At 38.9% G+C, this 20347-nt stretch overlaps 1 protein-coding gene across 15 annotated transcripts in view; it reads right to left on the bottom strand.

Annotated features, from left to right (window-relative positions):
• nrxn1a (neurexin 1a) overlaps positions 1–20347 on the bottom strand; it is an 87573-nt gene that overhangs the window by 15310 nt on the left and 51916 nt on the right. For 5 of the 15 annotated variants that reach the window (XM_081601139.1, XM_081601141.1, XM_081601138.1 and 2 more), the window contains 7 exons: positions 13939–14061; positions 11366–11747; positions 9376–9566; positions 7732–7905; positions 5786–5905; positions 4910–5091; positions 1812–1983 (listed from right to left, as the gene is read on the bottom strand). In XM_081601139.1, coding sequence (XP_081457265.1) covers positions 1812–1983; positions 4910–5091; positions 5786–5905; positions 7732–7905; positions 9376–9566; positions 11366–11747; positions 13939–14061 — 1344 coding nt within the window. Of the gene's footprint in view, positions 1–831; positions 922–1811; positions 1984–4909; positions 5092–5785; positions 5906–7731; positions 7906–9375; positions 9567–11365; positions 11748–13938; positions 14062–17655; positions 17683–20347 lie in introns of all 15 variants that reach the window. The other 10 variants (XM_008437090.3, XM_008437091.3, XM_081601130.1 and 7 more) reach the window with 3 other exon arrangements.

Raw genomic sequence — 20347 nt, forward strand, 5'->3', positions numbered from 1 at the left:
AGCAAATCGAAGCCGTGGAGAACCGTGGAGGAGACTGAGAGATAAGAGTGATGACAGAAAACAGAAAAGGAGGGAAAGAGACCGAGGAGTCTGAGCAGAGCAGATGAAGGAGAGCAAAAAAAAGGAGGAGAAGAAAAGGAATCAGAAGGCCCCGAGAAGACAGGGCTGAGAGATGGTTGATGTGGTGATGGCTGTGCAGCACAACATCGTATCTGAAGGAGCAACAGACAGGCAGACAGAGAGACGGATCTAGAGAACGGTTGTCACAGCCCTATAAAGCATGCACAGGTTATAAGCTCTAGCACTGCTCACTGTTAAAGGGACTAGAGGCTAATTTAAGTAGCTTTGCTGAAGTTTAGGAGGAAAACTTTTACATATTTTTCAAAAAGCATTGCTCTTTTAGTCATTTCAAATTTACATAATTCTTAAACAGTAATTTGCATGTACTTTAACTTGATTACAATTTTTTTTTCAATACATTAAATCTTTAATAAATGCTTTATTGTTTACAATTTGATAGTAAAATTATTTACCAGTCTTAATAAAGCATCTTTTATCAGTACTTCTTTTTCTATTTTCCGATTTATTCACATTTAAATCTCTCCTTCGTCCCTTTAACCTGATATTATCAGATACACACTAACAAGATACGTTCACAGGCACTAGAGTTTACACAGTATTACACACTACAGCCTGCCCAACTTTTAATTACTTAGTTATGGATTTTGATTTTTAGATGTTAGTTGATGGTGCACAATATAGTATAATCATCTGCCTTCATGTTGTATTTTTAAGCTGAAAGTTTTAAGGAATTTTAATCAGGGTTTTTACCTTTGTCGAGTAGCCAATCGTCAACTACTCGACCGAGCCGATAGGGGATTCGCTGTCTGGCGATGGCCAGGCGCTCGTTATCATTGTTGCCTTTAATTTAGAGATGAAAACACAGTAGTAATTACGCACATCCATACGTGGTACAGGAGCTGGATACACAAAGAACAGCAATGAAAAGAAAGTAATGGTCTGCTCATTGTCGGCATGTCACTGTGTTTATGTTTTATTTTTTTTTCTAACAGAAGAGAAGATGCACTCATTACGTTTCCAGTGAGCGGACTCTTACTCTCTGTTCATTGGGTTTAATTTAAAAAAACATTTCAGGGGTTAACATCTGCAAGAGCACAGGGAAATAATGTTACAGCTGCCACATACTGACTGAGTTTAGATTACATACACACACACCTCACAACAACTACCTTTTATCATTTTACCTATCTGAAGCCTCATTATGTTACCTACGACTACCACTTTTAAATGTAAAAACAAACAGATATATTCAACAAAATACACTTTTTCTTTTACCTTATTTTTTCTCTCTAGTTAAACATTTATCTCAAAATATGCCAAGTTTTAAAATTATTATTTATCCAAAAATGCACCAACTGTTATTATTTTCTTTTATGGTGAGAAAAAACACTAACAGCTGAATTTACTATTTACATAAATTACCTTTAACTCTATTTAACAGGCCTAAAATAACACAACTGACGAGTAAACAAGCTACTGTAATGACTGATCTCATTTTATGGTTTAAAAAGTCATATTTCATGTCAGATCAAACATATTTCATTTCATTTCAAATACAATAACAGTAAAACAAATTCCTCAACCTCAGTTTGTGGAAATAAACAGAAAGAAACAAAAGTTTATCATTCTTCAGTCAGGAAAAGATGGCTTGATTTGAACTGAGGTGTAGTTGGGTCTGCCTCAGGACAGGCGGAGTCGGGTCTGGGTTGTACAGGTGGGGCAGGGCCTACCTGAAGGGTACCGCTCTATGACCGGCAGGTCGTCCAGCTGCAGGGTCGCGTTGCCACCGCTTCTGGTGAACCGGACTACGTGGTACTTCCCGTCATTGACGAACTTGGAGCTCTCCTCGATGTTGATGTCGTCTGTGCCGACATTGAACACCACCCTAATGTTGCCCTTGTCCTGAGGAGCAGAGGAGTATTGATGGTGTTTGTTAGTTAAGGACTCGCTCCAAGAGGAGAAATCTAGAACGACTTTAATGTAGAATACTTTGAGAAAATGCTTCTTTCATGAATAGAAGTCAAGGATTCTCTGTGCTTTTAAGTATAAACAGTAAACGTATATTATGAAGGAAGGAATGACAAATTGAGCTATGATGGACAAATAAATGGATGAATGGAAGGAAGGACAGCCGGATATGAATGGATGGATGGGCAGGCGAAACTAAATGGATGACGCAACCAGATGGATGGAGGAATGGAAAATGTAAGATGTTTGGACAGGGAATAAGCATCTTTTCCAATCCTGTCCAGACCTCAAAAACCCTAAAATCACATTCCACTGTTTGGTAACAGAAAAAAGTGTGGTTTGATCTCGACTTTTCTCTGGGTAAAACACTAAACTCTGCACTGGTGAATGTAGTGCTTTGAGTGCAACAAGACTGGAAAGACACTTTAGTGTACATAAATGCATATACCACCGTGGTTAAGTACCAGCTACTAATGTTTATAAGCAGACTGTAAACCTACAAAATCAAAACTTGTGTTGTATTATTATCGTAATGAATCTAGTGTTTCTTACAGCCTCAGTTTGTAAATTCAAGCCTCACTGTTTATCCAGCAGCTAAAAGGGACATAATTAATCTATAAATGTTTTATTACAGCAGGTGAGACTCAATAAAAACGCAATAATCTTCAAAATTCAAAGGTTAAATACAACTTGAGGTTCTTTAAAACACTCTGGAGCTTTCCATCCATGGTGAATTTATTACTAACTTCCTTAATCTTATTTAAAGGAACAGAAAATAACCTAAAAGCATTGAAAACGCATTAGTCTTTGCCTTTTTCACCAGATTTCTATTGCAACAAATATAATTTATAATTTTATATTACTGTTTGATCATTCTTAGGAAGTGGGAATAGCTAGGATTAGCTAGGCACATTTTTGCATAACATTTCCAGTAATTGCCCATAATGCCAGTCCGCTCATTATTACGGCTAACGTACAGATTTGTGAAGACTCTCTGAAACATGGTTGATTAATGAGGCTGTCAAATAACTCAAATGCAGAAACATGGCTGAACAGCCGCAGCTGCTCTGTTTGTTCACGTTTCCCCCCTCATTAGCAAATAAGTAGGATAAACCATAAGGCATTAAGATTACATCTGAAAGAATTATTGCAATTAATGAACCATTTACATCAAAAACGTGGAGCAGCTGCACGCAAAGCAGATTGAGATAATTTTGGTAGATTTCTTCTATAATGACGAGCTTTACCAGTTTTTAGTGATGGTAGATCTGCTGTGTGTGTTTATTTAGGCGAGAGCAATATAGGTTCAACTCCTTGAGTTAGCATTGTAATTCAGTTCAAGAAGTGAAACTCCAACCTTATTTAGATCTATATACTATTGAAAATCTTAAAAAAAGATGACCTTAAACAGCTGACTGTTCACGGTGCTGCTTAAAGGAAAGTTGAGTGAAAGAAAAAATTGGAGCGTAAGCAATAGGAATAACCTCAACCTTGAGAGAAATGTAAAGAAAGGTTAATATCACTTTGTCTTGTCTAGGTGAAGCTAAGATGCTACATCTGACTGTATATACTGCTGTTTACAACTGGCTTAAAATGTGTTTATTTAGCTGTGCTTCTCTCCTAAATGAAGCAATTCAAGGATCTGCTGCTCCCATTAACCCATTAACAGTTCCTTTTTTTCTTCTGGACCAGTGACGCTGAGTTTTTTGTGTCTGTGCTGTCTAGGGCTGAAACAATTAATCAAATCAATCGATTTAGTCAAATAATTGCCTAAGACTCCCCCCGCCACTCCAAAAAAAAAAAAAAAATTGCTGAAGAACGAAAACTCAGAGCAGTAGTTAAGTAGAAAAAATTACAAAACATGCATTTTGCATTTAAAGTAAAAAATAAAATAAAATCTTTGTCTGTAAATGTATTTAACACAAAAGTCCTCAAAAAGGAGGTTTAGATTGGGTAAAAAGAAATTCCCTTTTAAGCACCTTTCTATATCTAATTATTAATTAAATATTTAAAAAAATCAACAGATTATGTTGTATTTATGTCAAATCAAGAATAAAGACCTGAACTTTCCACATTTTGATGGTAGATTTTTTTTTAGCTGCATCCTTTACATAAAACGATCAAACATACATTGCATTTTAGGTAATAAAGTGTTTATTTTCTTATTTAAAAAAATGAAATGAAATATTTTATTCACATCTTTTAATGTATTTCTAATATGTAAAAAGCCTAAGTGGTTAAATGAAAAATCTGCAGAATGTGACTATTTTTGAAAAAATTAAATTGCTTATTTGTCAGAATCGTCGACGGAATAATCAATTACTAAAATAATCATTGGTTGCAGCCATAGTGCAGTCTTGTCAAACCTTCAATTCTCCTTTCCTCTTTTGCTACATGCATGTTCCATCTATCCTATGAAGGGTTGCTGCAAAGTTAACGACTCAGTGCAATCAACCATACGCTGTTGCTATATGCTCCTTCAGGAGGAGGAATGCGGCAAAATTGGAGACTTGATGCAATCATCTGGGTTTCCTTAGCAATAAGATATTTACCTATTGGCAAAATAAACTTGAGCTTCGCAGCACTGTTTTATAAATAGGATCAAATTTGGAATGGATGTATTTGACTTTAAATTATGTTTATATGATTGTTTTGACTTGACAACAAATATAAAAATATATATATATATATTTCTTGCTTTGAGATGGCCTGTTGTGAATCAGCGCTATATAAATAAACAAGCTCCACTTCTTGAATTGAATTAATTAAATAAAGCTTTAAATTTTTTCTTTGCATGTAGGAAAAATATCTGCATACGCCTAAATGCTGCTATTGCTTAAAAGTGACTGCGTCGTCTTACTATCTGCAGCTGAAGGTAATCTCCAAGGCCAGATGCACTGTCCACTCGGAGTAGAACGGCGTGTTTCTGCTGGGTGCTGAAGCCAAGAGCCAGCCGGTCCGCCCTGGTGCTGGGACGCTCATTAGGCGGCCATGTGTAAATCACCACGCCGCCGTCCCGGCCAAAGATATAGGTGGTCCCAGCTGGACAGCGCAGAGAAAACCCAACATGTTTATGTATCACAGTCCTCATAGCGGATGATGCCACTGCTCATATGGTGCTAAATGTTTCACAAATAAGGAGCATTTGGTAAATTAGGAATGTAATAGAAGCAAATGTCACAGCTTAACTGTTCCTCCTACAGGCTTGTATAAGATCTAAAATCTGTGTTTCTAAAATTATTCACCATTATTGCAGGAGGCTGGGATGACTCATACAAATACCAACTCATGCATTTGTTTGAGTCAGAGGGCAGCAACAAAACTATTGTGTGTATTACTTATAAATGAGGGAACAGAGGAAAATCTGATGTTTAAAGAATTTAATGCAGCGATTTTGCTGTTAGAAATGCGGCACTTTTATCAATTCAACTTCTAGGTTGGAGTTTTTATTTCATTTTAGAAGTAGTTGACAGCGCCCTCCTGTGGTGGCTCTGATTAATGCATACCACAACTCCATAATACTGTTTATAAAAAGTAGGTGAACATTTATCTGGCTAAGTTTGCAAATGCATCCCTTTAAAAAGAGGCAGGTACACATCAAATACCTAAATATTAAATGAAAATCTTACATTTTATCTGTAGGATAAAGCAGATATTTAAGAAAAAATACATTTTACAGCCTTAACAGGCTGCATCATAGATTTATTTGTAGGACAGAATGTAGGAGAATAGTCACCGTCGTTGCAGAGCGGCCCGGCATATGATGTCATGCTGCAGTCACAGGTGAAGCCCTCCCACTGCTGCAAACAGACTCCTTGATTTGAGCAGGAGTCTTCTTGACATGTTGTGCTGGGACCTGCAGTGACAGACATGGCGGTTGCAAAAAATTGGTTGAAAAGATTCATAAGAACACTTTGTTGTAGTTTATACTGCAGCCCATTGTTGTTAATGACAGGAATGTGTTGTTATTTTTGGGCCACATTTAATTGAAAAACTTTGCAGACTGAAAGTTGTAAACTGTTGTGCTGTAATGGCATAATTAATCATATACAGTGTTGGCCATATTTATCGGTACCCCTGGGAAGGATGTGTAAAACGGCGTACAATAAATTAAACTTTTATTGCATCTGAATACTATCAAACTGAAAATGTAAGAAAAATGTAACCTTTAATTTGAGAAATGTTTCAATATAAATATTTAAATAGCAATAACCAAAGTTGACTGAAAAGTTTTACAGACAAAATGGTAATGAAATGCAGCAAAATCAAAGAAAAACCACAATAAATCTGTATAAAAAAAGACTAAAAAACAAAGTAAAAATACACAGTGCTTACTAACATTCCATGCAATATCTGAATCAGATGCCTAGGGATGTTGGTATTGGGATCAATCCCAAGACAAACCGTTTCTACGATTAGAAATGTGGAACCCAGAGAACTCCGCCTGGGACATAAACTGGACCCAATAAACACTCCAGATGGGCTTGAAACAAGGGAAAGCAACTCATACCTCATAACTGTTAGTTTATGTGAAGGATCTTTGAAGAAATTACTTCTCTGCACAGCATCAAGGACTTGTTGAAATACCAACATGTTCTAAGTAAAAATGTACACAGTATGACCAGTAGGGTTACCAATACGTATGCCACCTGTAATAATCACACTAAAGGTTAAACTTTTCAAAAATTTTCAGTGTGGTATTAGTCCAATAAAAATTAATTAATGTCAAGTTTTTTTTCTACACATTTTTTAGCAGGGGTATCAATAAACATGGCCAGCACTATAACTGCCTACAAGGATTTTGTGGACAGACTCACTAATAGAAGGATGCTATAATACAATATAAAGAGAACTGAACCTAAACTGGATTGTTACCATGTGAAAAGAGTGAAATGAGGAGGACATGCATGTGGTGAGACTTGATGTTTGGGTCAGAGGCTGGAGGAGGAGTTTAGCTAGAAAGGCATAGATCCCAATACTCAGTCTTCATCATTCTGTCAGTTTCCTCTCTGTGCCTCATGAGGAGGAAAACATCAAACCTTGAAACTTAATTCCCTCGTTGAAGTTCTAACATGAGGCATGGAGGAAAGGCTGTGAAATGATTCATCAGTGGAGTATTGAATTGTAGCTACGAGTCTTTAGGAAAAGGGTACAAAGCATGCAGTTAATAAGCCAGAAAACTGGAATAGTGGGGAACTAAAGTCAAGCGGATGTAATGTCTATAACAGTTAGGAGAGGAAAAATCAACTCTGACCTTTGACTCTGGATCTCTGTGATCCACACAAACACTAAACATCACTGGGTAGTTGTAAGCACACTCAGTCGCTCACACTCACGTCCCACATGCTCACACAAAGCGATATACCTTGCAGGTCAGCTTTCATCAATGTAACTTTTGTCGGCCAAACAAAAAAGCAAACAAGCAAGTTAGATGGTTAGTCAATGCACACAGATGCCTGTGAACTGCTGTAAGAGTGGAGCTGAGAGAGAAAACTCAATGTGCAGAAAAAAACCAAAACAAAATAGAAGACCGGCTGAGGAGACAGAGAGTAAAAATTACAGCTAGTGGAACGAAAGCTGTTAGTGGGATATCGTAACAGCAGTGAGTTAAATGAAAACTGAAAGCAAAAGAGGAAAGGACATGGGGGGGGCTGCAAAACAACTGATGCCATGGCGCCTCACCTTCACAACCTCTCTCCACTTGCCCAATGGTCGTCAAGGCGTCAGCAAGGAGGTCCGGGAGGCGGCCATTGAGATCTAGCGTTGCCAGGCAACCTTGAAATCCCTCCCGGGAGTGAACCAACTTCGGCAGCTCGCGGTACATCTCTTTGGTAACACCCCCAATGTACAGATCACCTGTGGAGAAGCATGAAAGGATGCAGCATAAGCTACTTCATCTATTATTAATTAATCTATGAAAAAATTATGAAAAGATTCCTCAACCCAAAGTCTTTAGATTGCAACAGAAACGCAATGCATGGGCAACGAAAATGTTTGAATCACTCATTTATTGGGATTCAGGTTTAAAATATACAGGTTACTGTCACTAGGGCTGAAACGATTAATCTGATGAATCGTGATGAATCGGTTTTGAAATAATCGCCGGCAAATAATTTAGCAATTCATTAATCGATAACTGGAGAAAATAGACTCAACAAAGACCAATTAATGAAATAACAATTTATTGAGAGCAGTACTTAAACCAAAACCCTAAGAAAATATGCATTTTGTGTTTAAGAGTAAAAAAAAAACACTTTGTTTGTAAATATGTTCTACCCAGAATTGCTCAAGTGGCATAACGACTTCACCCGGTTCAAATTTAGCTGTGCTGGGTGAAGTCAAATAAGACAAAATATGCAATGAAAGGAAATAAATATGCTAAAAAAAAATCACACTTAGTTTACAATCTAATAAATTTTTGGAATAATTGTCAAGCCAATGATTTGATCCTCAATAATAAACGTGGTTTTTGGGAAGATTTATTGCCAATCCCTCCTTAATACATGATATTTGATTGAGCTTTAAATTGTAATAATCCAAATACCAGTAGCTGACAGTGGTTTGAAACTAGTATTATTTTGGTATTTTAGCAGTATTTTAGCTTAAAACAACAATAATTGAACAATATCGGTAACTTTTCTAAAATTATATAAACATTTTAACCACAATTAAATCTTGGTATTTCTTAAGGTTATCACACCAGTCCATGTTACAGTTAGCAGTTATGTGGCAGGAACCATAAATTGACAGTGAATAGCTGTCAGTTTGATTTAATAATTTAAAAACAATTAATCGATTATACATGCTTTTACCCCAAAAATGTTCCAGCGGGAAGTATGGTTAATTGCTTTTTTAATGAATGCAACTCTGAAAAAAAAGATACTGCTCTCATGTCTGTATGATAATATGCAGCTTGTGCCTGGAGACACTTAACTTAGTTTAGCACGAAGACTGGAATATAACAGATAGAGGAAGCTTAACTCTATCCAAAGGCAAGAAGAAAAACTCTCTTAGCTGATTGGTTAGGAATAGTCTGCCACTTAACTCCGTAAAAGAAATAACTAAATTGGTTTCAGTCTTTGTTTTTGCACTAATTAAAGAGAGGCAAGGTGTTAATTAGCTGACTTAAAAGTGGTAGGTAGACTCCTATTCTGTCTATTCCTCAAAGCCCGAACTTCTCCTTTAACCTTCCAATCATTCTAGGACTAATGAGCGTTTAATCACTAAATGCCAAAACAGTCTTCTATGAAATATCACGCTAATAATTCAAGGTAACAAGCTCCATCAACCTTAACCCTGATATTCTATTTTTTCCTTTTTGCGTACCTTTTAGGTCAAGGTTCTTGGCTCCCATTGTGGTCTGAGTGGTAACTTTGGTGTCAATCTTGACTGTGTGCAGATTGTTCGTGTCCCGGGAAATGTGCACATTGTGCCAGTGGTTGTCATTAAGCGGACTGTTGGAGTTGCCCTTGATCAAGTGCGCTCCGTTTCCCAGGTCAGAGATGTAATGAAGGTAGCTGGGGAACAAATGGAGAAAGAAAAGGGTTAAGCAGAGTGTGGAGGAGAGAGAAAGCAAATTAATCACTTTCGTGATGAAGAACAACACAGGGTCACACACTTCGGGGCATTATTAACTGTCTTGTACAAGCTTAATTACAAGACTTAAAGAAGAGGTGCTGGGTTGGTACATTTTTTATATTGTACATTTAACAGGCCATTTTAACCTCACTGTCAAATTATTTTCTCTTTATCAAGGGCAAACTCGCTTTAAATTGGTTTACAATAGAAACCAGAGATTTTCATAATCTGTATAAAAAGACACAACCACTTGTTTCTCAAGCCAAACTTTCCTGTTTTAGCTCAGTTAGGATAACCAAATTATTTAGATTTTCCAGATGCCACAATATTGATAGAGAATGTTTGTTTTTTTTTGCTTTTTAAAAAGTCAGAATTTACATAAACTTGGCTTTTAAACCAGCAGATAATGAGGCTTGGCAAGCTAATGTATTCACAGTAGCTGAGACACTCAATTCAATGTAGTTTCATGAAACACATCAAACACAATAAAGAAAGTAAAACAAAGGCCAGGAAGAGATCTATGGACTTCCACAAGTCTGGTTCAGCCTTGGGTACTGTTGCCACTTTCATCTATTCAAACGCCTAAATGCAACTATGAACATAATGGAAATGTCCAGCCACCATATCGCCCAGCGAGGAGATTGCTCCTGTGTCCCAGAGATAAATGTGTTTTAGCGCAAAATGGCGGTTTGAAATACTTGAACAAAAGTAAGATTTTGTAAAGATGGTGGTTGAAGCCAGTAAGAGAATTATATTCACAGAAAGGCTGAAATGCTACTCGGGGAGAAAGAAACCATTAAAAGCAGCATGAGAATAAATATGAAATATTTATACGCAAGTATAGACATGTTGAGAATGTCCAACTATCATGCCACTGAGGAAGGAGATGGGTTCTGTGTGCCAGAGATGAGCATGTTTTGGTCTGCAATGTGCAAATCCATCCCAGAATAAAAGCCAAAGACCTGGTGAAGATGCTGCTGAAGCTGGAAAGACAGTGTGATTTTTCCACAGTGAACCATGTCCTCTACTTTCAGGACATGGTTCACTGTCCTGAAAGTGAACCATGGAGGCTAGGCAAGGAGGAAGCCATTACTCCAAAAGAAACACAAAAAAGCCAGATTGAAGCTGGACTGTTGGACCATAATGACCATTTTTACATTTGGAGGGAAAGAGGGAAGCTTGCAAGTCTGACAACACCATCCCAGCTGTGTAGTACAGGATAAATATTTGGGAGTGTTTTGCAGTAAGATGGACAGGTGCACAAAATAGATGGCTTTATGTTGAAATATTGAGGCAGTATTTGAAAACATCAACCAGAATGTTGAGACTTGATGAAGTGGCTTAAGGACAACAAAGTTAATGTTTTGAAGCAGCCTTCATGCAGCTCTGATCTTAGTTATATAGAAAATTTAAAGGGAGAGATGGAAAGCTGTGTGGACAAACATGACCAGTTATGTCAGGAGGAATGGGCCAGAACTCCAGCAAACTTTTGTGGGAGACTTGTGGAAGGAAATGTAAAACGTTTGACCCAAGTTTAAAATCCCTTCTATAACATTAATCCAATATGTAATGTAATCCAAATGCTTATATCCTAACAGATGCAAACCAGGAAAAGAGATAATGTGTTTTTTTTATTCATTGTATATAAATATTTGGTTTCAATGTTGTATACTTTAATAAATCACAGTAACGAGAGGCTACTCCAAATTATCACCCACTGTTTTATTATTCAGCTCACCCTTTAACTAACTCAATGACTATGAAGTCATTGCCGTCTCCCCTGTTGAAGAGAATAAGACCGTCTGGGGACGTTGTCTTGAACTGCATGAAGAGGTGCATGGAGTAGTAGGCCTGCAGCGTGGGCAGCGTGACGAAGCTGGAGCGGGAGCGGAAGGTGATGGGGTCAGCCACGATGCTCTTGTAGCCGATGACGGCGTTGAGCTCGCAGTAGTCAATGTCGCCGTTCTTGCACAGGTCGATGTAGGGCATGCCGTTCAGCGTCAGGCCCTGGAGGTGGCCAATGAAGTTTGAGGGCACGATGGGCATGAAGCGCTTCTCCGTCACGATGCCCGTCTCCACGTTGTGGAACTCGAGCTGGGTGTGGTCACCCGCCATTTGACCTGGTGGCGGTGGGGGTAAACTTCAGAGGTGAGGGCTCGGGATTTACTCTAAAGCAAATACTTTTTCCAACACAACAGATACTGTACATAGTGTTTCATTAATAGTTAAATTATGTCCCCCATGAACCAATACTAGCAACCAACCAATCAAAGTACTGTGAAATTTATATTTCTATATTTTGTTAAAAAGAAATTCAACCTTCCTGAAATCCTTTAAAGCAGTGATGTTCAAATGTTTTGCCCCTGGGACCAAAACTGGCAAATTTAAGCTTCTCTTGGGCCACAAACTTAATTAAAATAAAAATGAAAAAATTAATTTGTGATTTTGTTTTACCTGCTTGATAATAAACAACATTTTTATGAAATCTATAAACCCTTAAAGATCCAAAACATAAAAAACTTTGTTCACACTGTGGGCTTACTAAAAGATAAACAGACTATTTGCAGATTTGGCAGTCATTAGTTGTTTTCTATTTTGTTGGCCAAATTTTTAGCATTCTTAACTTGTGGTTGCAGACCAATCAAAATAATTTCAAGAGCCATGAATGGCCTCTGGGCCACACTTTGCACACCCCTGCTTTAAAGGGATCATCAATACGTTGTACATTTTGAAGATCTTTAAGTTTCTTCATTGGACTTTGGCTGATTTTTCTGTATTTTTTATTTTAAACAAAAATAGCAGAAATAATACTGCCTCTTATCCCAGTGTGCTTTAGTGGTTTTGAAATGTAACTTCTTAAAATCTCAGTATTATATTACAAAACTGGCCCCTGCATATGGAAGTCTGTGAAAGTTGTGTCTTTAAAAGAGTATTTCCAAGATCAGCTGATCATGAAATATTTCAGAATTATCTCATTAGTGCTTAAATGCAATATTCAGTCAAGCTTATATTTAGCTACGCCTTTATGTCTAAAAGTGATAGTCTGAAACTGCCAAAAATTACAATTCAAGTCCTCGAGGGGCAGGTGTCCTGCAATTTTTGGATGCATTTCTGGTCCAAAGCCTTTACCTCCTGTTAATATCCTAATTATTTAAATCAGTGGTGTTAAAGCAGAAACACATCCAAAAGTTGGAGAACACCAGCCTTCCAGGACTAGATTATGAGATTCTAAATGTAGACATAATTCAAGATCCGTTTCTGTCATGCTGTGGTTTTTGCTCCCAGATTTCACCACGGCTTTAACCTCAGCAGCTTTAGTTATATTGTGTTATTTTTGAGAAACTTTGCTTCCTGCTTTATTTGGAAAAGTGTAAGTTGAACTTTCACTGCTTGTCTTCCTTATTATTGTCTTCCCTGTTTGCACCGGTGTCTCGTCAGCCTGACTGTGTGTATATATGGTCTACTTTTGTCAGGCTGTCTGTTTCCCCGGCCTGTGCTTCACACATCGAAGTCAGTATTTCTATTTGAATGTCAGCATTTCATAGTTGGGAGGACTGGTTAAACGTTTGTGGCTTCAGTTTTGATTTAGTCTTTATCTACTCTTGGTTCCAGTCATCTTGTGCCTCTGAGATCTTACAATTTTTGTCCTATTCTCATCCATTTTCCATCATTTTGTGACAGATTTTATGCCTGAATGATTCAAAAGTGGCTGCACAGTGGCGCAGTTGGTAGAGCTGTTGCCTTGCAGCAAGAAGGTTCTGGGTTTGATTCCCGGCCCCGGTCTTTCTGCATGGAGTTTGCATGTTCTCCCTGTGCATGCGTGGGTTTTCTCCGGGTACTCCGGTTTCCTCCCACAGTCCAAAAACATGACTGTCAGGTTAATTGGCCTCTCCAAATTGTCCCTAGGTGTGAGTGTGTGTGTGTGTGCATGGTTGTTTGTCCTGTGTGTCTCTGTGTTGCCCTGCGACAGACTGGCGGCCTGTCCAGGGTGAACTCGCCTCTTGCCCGGAACGTTAGCTGGAGATGGGCACCAGCAACCCTCCCGACCCCACTAAGGGACGAGGGTGTAAAGAAAATGGATGGGCGATTCAAAAGTCAGAATTAACTAGCATGTATTCCTCTGAAAATGGCGACTTACTGGACTGTAACTGAAATTAATGAAGAAGGAGCCGTTGTCCAAAGAAAAAAGCTGAAAGACCATCAGAAATCATAAAGTAATATTAAAACCCTTAAAGAATGCAAAACAATCTGTCTCCTTGAAAGTAAAATGTTAAGAAAAACCTTTGCACATTACAAGGTTGCAGTGGTTACCTTCGACAGTCTGCAGGTCGTCCACGGTGAGTTTGAGGCTCTTGCCGCGTCGGACTACCCTCACCGTGTGCCATTCATTATCATTGAGGCCCGACCCAGCAAAGATTGTCTCTGGGCCTTTACCTACACATAGCCCAGAGCACCATTAACCAAATGCACAAAGAGGTGGAGAGAAAAAGAGTTGTAGAGACAGGAGAAGAAAACCAGAAGGAGAGAAAGCAGAAAGCCAGGCAGGTTGAATAAAAAAATGAGGACAGAAGTTTGAGGAAATGGAAGCTGGGAGCAGAGGGGTAAGGAATCATACATATCCTGGGGAGACAAAACACCTCTGTGCCATCTCACACAGACAGACAGACAGACAGACAGACATGTCTCCTTTAAGACACAGCAGAGAGACAGGTGATGAGACACATAGACTGAAAGATTAACATAAGGAAATGCTTTGGGTGCCTAAGATGGAGGCTGTGAGTCACGACAGGCCCATGCTAAGACAATCCATCTGTGGATAAATGACATCGCCATGACCACCTACAACCCACACTGCACACACACACAAACACTCATACCTGCTTTAACTGCCCCCAAACCCTTCACACACTCTACAGGGACTTGAACGCTTTCACATTCTCACCACTACAAACCTAATGACAGTTTAATGTGATGTTATGATGGCTAAATACAAAATAGTTTCTAATTCCTAAGCATCTATTTGGTACAAAGTATTGGGTATTATTTTGGTATTCCTCGACTGGCTTTATTCAAATAGAGATTGAACATTTTGTCCATTTGTTGGTAAAATAGTTCAAGCAAAGTAAGGGTGGATTAAAAGTATCTGTTCTCAACTTTTGATACAGATCAGATGAAATCTGAACTTTGGGCTATTCTAATACATGCCTAAGATGGAGGCTGTAAGTCTGTACTAAGCTTCCTTAATTTTCCCATCAATCCCAGCTGGCTTTGTGTCTCTGCTGAAGAAAAGTCTCTCCATAGCATGAAGCTGTGACCACCATATTTCACTCTGGGGGATGGTGTGTTTACGGTGATAAGCAGTTTTCGCTTTCCTTTAAACAGCCTTTTGCCTGTAGGTCAAAAAACTCAATTTTGCTCTCATCCGAATAGAGCACCTTTTTCTAGATGTTTAGCTTAACCCTGCATGTCAGTTTGCAGGTGTGTCATACTATTTACATTTCGTAGATGAAAGGTTGAACAGTGACTAGTGAAATGTCAAATGCCTTAAGATCTTAACATCTTTATCCCTGACTTGTCTGTTGTGTTTCCTGGTTTTCATGAAGCTGCTTTTTCTCGAATGTTTTTTAACAAACCACTGAAACCTTCACAGAACAGCTGACAGAGGTTCTGAGATGAAATTATACTGAGATGAAATACTGAGATGAAATTACAAAAAGATGGACTTTATTTGCATTTAGCGTGACTTCTAAAGGCATTTGAGTATGGTAAATTTTATTTTGGGGTGTGAGATTAAAGGGAACTCTGAAAAGCATGCAATTTCTCTTCCGCTTAATAATTATGCACTACTTTGTGTTAATCAATCACAAAAGTCCTGATAAAATACATAGATGTTTGTAGCTGTAAAAGTAGAAAAATATGTAAAGTATTCATTCCAGTGGTATGAATACTTTTACAAGAAAATCCAATTTTAATTAGCTTTCCACCAGGAGTGCATTGCTTTGGCAGGCCTCAAGGTGGCACTACACTCACAGAGGAGCAACAGAGTGCTCTCCAAGGTGCTGATGTGCAGCAAAATGAAAGAAGCCGTGATGTCTTTGCATGATGTCTCTCTCCCTGTCCATCTACAACCTCATATCTTCACATACTTGACTGCACACATTTGACAGACTGACAGCGTCCCCTTGCTCTACACTTTACAGCCGCCCTTCCAACCTTGAACACGACACCACCACACACACGCGCACACACACACACACAGAAGTCCCTTTCCTTCTCAGAAGCGCTTTGGGCTCGTGAGGTGTGACTGAATCTGCTTACAGTGACCTATAGGAGGTAATGACGGTGGGGTGGAGAGAGGAGGTGAGAAGTAAACTGACCCGAACAGATTCTGCTGCAGAAAATGTCAAGCATGTCTACATCAATCACAGAGGCACGCAGGCAAACACAAACTCTGAGGTAGGGAGGTAGAGAGAAATGCTGACAAGCAAACTTAATTAAACAAATATGAGAAGTCGATCAGAATGGAAGTGGCAGCGTGAAACGGCCGAGTGTGCGTTTGCAGAGCTGAAAGAGCGCGTTGTGCATTAAGAGAGGACACAGGGTTCCCCTGAGGAGACTCAGCTGTGCTCTGGGCAATGCATCTCATCCTGTTACCATGGATCACTGCTTAGCACCGGAGTAAGGCAAGAGAATATGTGTGATGCACGTGTGTGTGTGTGTGTGTGGGTCTCCACATGTAACTGAATACACTGAGAATGAGCAGACTGAAGTGAGAGCGAGGCAGTGATCTGTCTAAACCTAGGAGCAGACAAACATGCACCTATTTTTGGGTAAGAGTTAAAAGGGCATCGAGCATGATGAGTTGAGACTAATAGACTGTCTGCAGTCTGTTGGCTGTTTGCTGCGGAGGAAACACAAATCAAAGCAAATAAATAAACCACCGAGGATTATAAGAGGAGGGGAATAATGAAAACAAAATGGAGAAAAGCAATTCATATTTCATTAGCTCTAAATAACAAATGGCTTTTTTTCCTGAACGATAAGCCTCAAATCTCTGCAATGCCGAGGCTTTTATTTGACTGCTGAGTGGACTGTTTCAGTGGCGCCTGGCTGTTGGCTGTTAAATAAATTTCTTCTTCCCCCCTTGAATATGATATGCATAATTTATTGTATGCACAGTGTGCCAGAAAAGCGGCTGCCTACTGAAATCTTCATTGAGACGACCGGTCTAAAATTGGCCGGCAGACATTCGGAACGGCAGCACTGTGTGGCTAGCAGGGTTTCTATGGCAACTGAAGTCGTCCATTTCACCACCTCTTTGCCGTCATGGAGCGTTCGCCTCCCCCCCCCACCCAACCCAATGCTTTCTCCTTACTCCATCTCCATCTCGCTCCTTCTCCGCGGTCGTGACAGGAACTCCACGTGAGGGAATTAAAACTCCGTCGGGGGACTTGGCTCGGATCGCAGTGGGACGGACGGAAACATCGGCCAGAAAAATGCACCGACTCGTGTGGGCAATAAAAAGGAAACACCGCTCAACAATAGGTTGTGTGTTTAAAGGTAAAACAACAAGCGAGAGGAAAAGTCGCTCACTCATCCACCTGCTTCCTCTCCTTTCTTCTTAATTTCCTCATCACCCCTCCTACTCATCTTCTCTCTTCCTCCTCCCGTTTTTCTTTCACTTACACTCCCTTCATTTCCTCTCCTCCATCTATCCTTCTTGGCTAAAATGGCCGACCTGGAAAACCCTGGCCCTCAGCAAAAAAAAATTATCGCGCCTCTCCCTGCAGTGTAGCCTAACACGCACACATTCAACTCCCATACCGTCTTCGTTCTATAACACGCGTGTGTATCTGCAAGCAGACATATGGCACAAACATGGTTGAATAAGAGATTAAGATGAAACAGATGAACATGACAAAAGGAGTAAAAACTCGTTGGACACATTAAAAGCACTCTTTACAATATACACACACACATACTGAGGAAGAGGAGGGGAGGAGTTAGGTGAGATGGAGGATCACTTACTGGCTGTACAGTTTATCCTGATACAGTCTGGAGGGAGAGCAGAGCAGAGGGTTAATGCTGCACACACAGACATATACTCCCCACGCCCTGGGGACGCACACGTCGACACACCCTGCGCGTACGCTTTGCAAATACACTGCTGAGGAAACACTCACTGGACCATAAAATGGACTCTGTGTTTTCTTATAACAGTGTGATGCAAAATTCATCTCCTCCGAGCGTGAAATTTGTTGGTAAGTCTGGAGAAAAATCGGAATATTTCAATTTGGGCGTAAAGCAGCACGGTTACTGGCTGCACTGGCCTGAGCGACGGCTTTAGAGTGAGATGGGTCATGTGAGTCAGTTTGTGCATTGACAGCTGTAGCGTGAACCAACCTTTTGGATTTTGGCCTTAGAATGACTCTTTGCTTTTCTGGGTTTTCTGATTTAGACAAGAGAAAACTTCAGTTTCTCTGTTAGAAAAACATTTTGAAAATATAAGATATTTTTTGAAGATAATTCATGTTTTCTCCAACAGTCCTAGCTGCTTTACTATCTTGCTTGTATAGTAATCAAAATTATTGTGACCAAGGTCCTTATTGACACAGTGCATCTGCACAAACTTTGTCCGTCTGATAATAAAGAGGCAGTTCAAATTTGGTAATGTGATATTTCCTCTCACAATAATTAGTTACCATGGTTGCAGCAAAATCCACTCCTGATTGGTTACTTTGTTCTCTGTGACACAATTTAGCTAATCAAAGAAGCTAGACTGATTCTTCTTTGAGGCTGCACAAGAAATGGGTAATACTTTTACAAAGTACTGTTTGGGCTGCAATAACTATTATATTTTTTAGAGTTCTGAGTGCACATATTTCATGTTAATGCATTATGGGATAATTTTAATGGGTGGAGTATCACTATGATAAATGCCCGCAGCTGACACAGACTATAGTTCCCAAAATGCTGACGGACACAAATGGGAAAAGTGAAGAAAACTGAGATTTATTGCATCTGACGTAATCGTTGCAGAATTGGTTGATATTATCCAAAATGCATGATTTTCTAATATTGTGCAGCACTTTTGCGATAGTTACTTGATTTTTGTAAAACACACAAGTCGGATGTGTGTTTACATGAATTTTTTCCAAGCGTGTCATCTGGTTCTGAATCAGATAAACCCTCCACTTGGCCAGCTATGCAGTTTTTCCCTCCAAAAGACATTTGATTATGGCTGGTGGGTGTCAGTCCAAAGTAAGGCGTCTTACACTCTCCTATATATGCTATTCTGAAACCATTAAAATAGGTCATGAAAGTCTGAATTAGACCATTAAAAGAACCTTCCTCTTGACATCTTTGTGCGAAACAAATTCTTGATAACTTTAAGGTGTTTAATCAGCTTTAATTCCTGTATAAACGTGCTTTTGTTTTTTGTTAATTGTGCTTAGGCAATTAGTTTATGTCCATCCTATTTTATTTAGCTTGTTTTATCAGTAGTTCCTAGACATTAATTGATTAGTAGATCTCATTTGTCTTCAAGGAGCAATAAACTGTTTATTTTCTCTCTTTTTTTCCAAAATCTCTCTTTCTTACTGTTTATTCAATGTCACATGCTGTTTTTTTATTATGTAAAACACTTTGAAATGCCTTGCAGCTGAAATGTGCTATACAAATAAAATTTGATTTTGATTTTATTGATTCATTCAATTAATATTAATCATAAAAATAATAAAAACTTCCTCTTTTTAAGTGCAGCTAACTCAATAAAAAGGTAAAAATTACCCATTAGCTGCAATTAGTTTTATTGACAGACTATGAGACTGATGGGATTTTTAGTAACCTATGAGACTTATCGGTTTATCGACTATTAAATGAATTAAAGTAGTTGGTTGCCGCTACACCGAACACATGCCAGAAGTTTAGTCGCCCCTTTAGAGGAATAATCTTCACAAAAAGCCTGGAAGATTAAACCTTCTCTCCTTTTTTCTTTTTTATAACCCACGATGCCTTGGTGTGTCGTGTGGCGTCAACCACAGAAAAGACGTGGCTGCAGACAACCAGAGACCAACACATGCACCCCTCTGTGAGGACGTGTGTTTGCGTGTGTGTGTGTGTTACTTTGTGTAAGCATTTAAACTCATATGCAAACTAAGACTGAAAAATGAGCTGCTTGCACGTGTGAAGTTAACTATTTGTATGTTGTTGCTTTGATAAGTTTGAGAGTGTTGGGGATGCACAGGTCTGCTGGGAGTGAGCAGAGAGAATGCAGCTCAAGGCTTGACCCTCTGTTCGACTGGACTTGGTGTGTAAGGTGTGTATTTATACACAGTGAGATGCAGATGACAAAATACACGTCTGGTTTGCATAAATTGGCCTTATTGGTAAAGGTGTGTATAAAACCTTAAAATAAATGTGAAATCTTAAACTCTTTTTGCATCAACCTTTAATTTGAGAACATTTATCCATTTAGGGAAAAAATCTTAATAAATGCATCTCATAATGCTTTTTAAAAATCAGTTGAACACTTGTTGTTTCAGTTAACACTAGCTTTAAAATATATGCAGCTGAAGAATTTCTATTTTATATTTATGGTCATTATGCAGAGGAACTTCTAATTGGTAATTAATGACTTTCTGTTTTCCTGGGATATAAATTTGCGTGGAACAAAGGTCAGCCTCTTTCAGCCACCTCTCAAAATGGGAAAGACCAGAGA

This window comes from Poecilia reticulata, chromosome 19 (assembly GCF_904066995.2).
Source record: "Poecilia reticulata chromosome 19, P_reticulata-male-v2, whole genome shotgun sequence".
Taxonomy (NCBI): domain Eukaryota; kingdom Metazoa; phylum Chordata; class Actinopteri; order Cyprinodontiformes; family Poeciliidae; genus Poecilia; species Poecilia reticulata.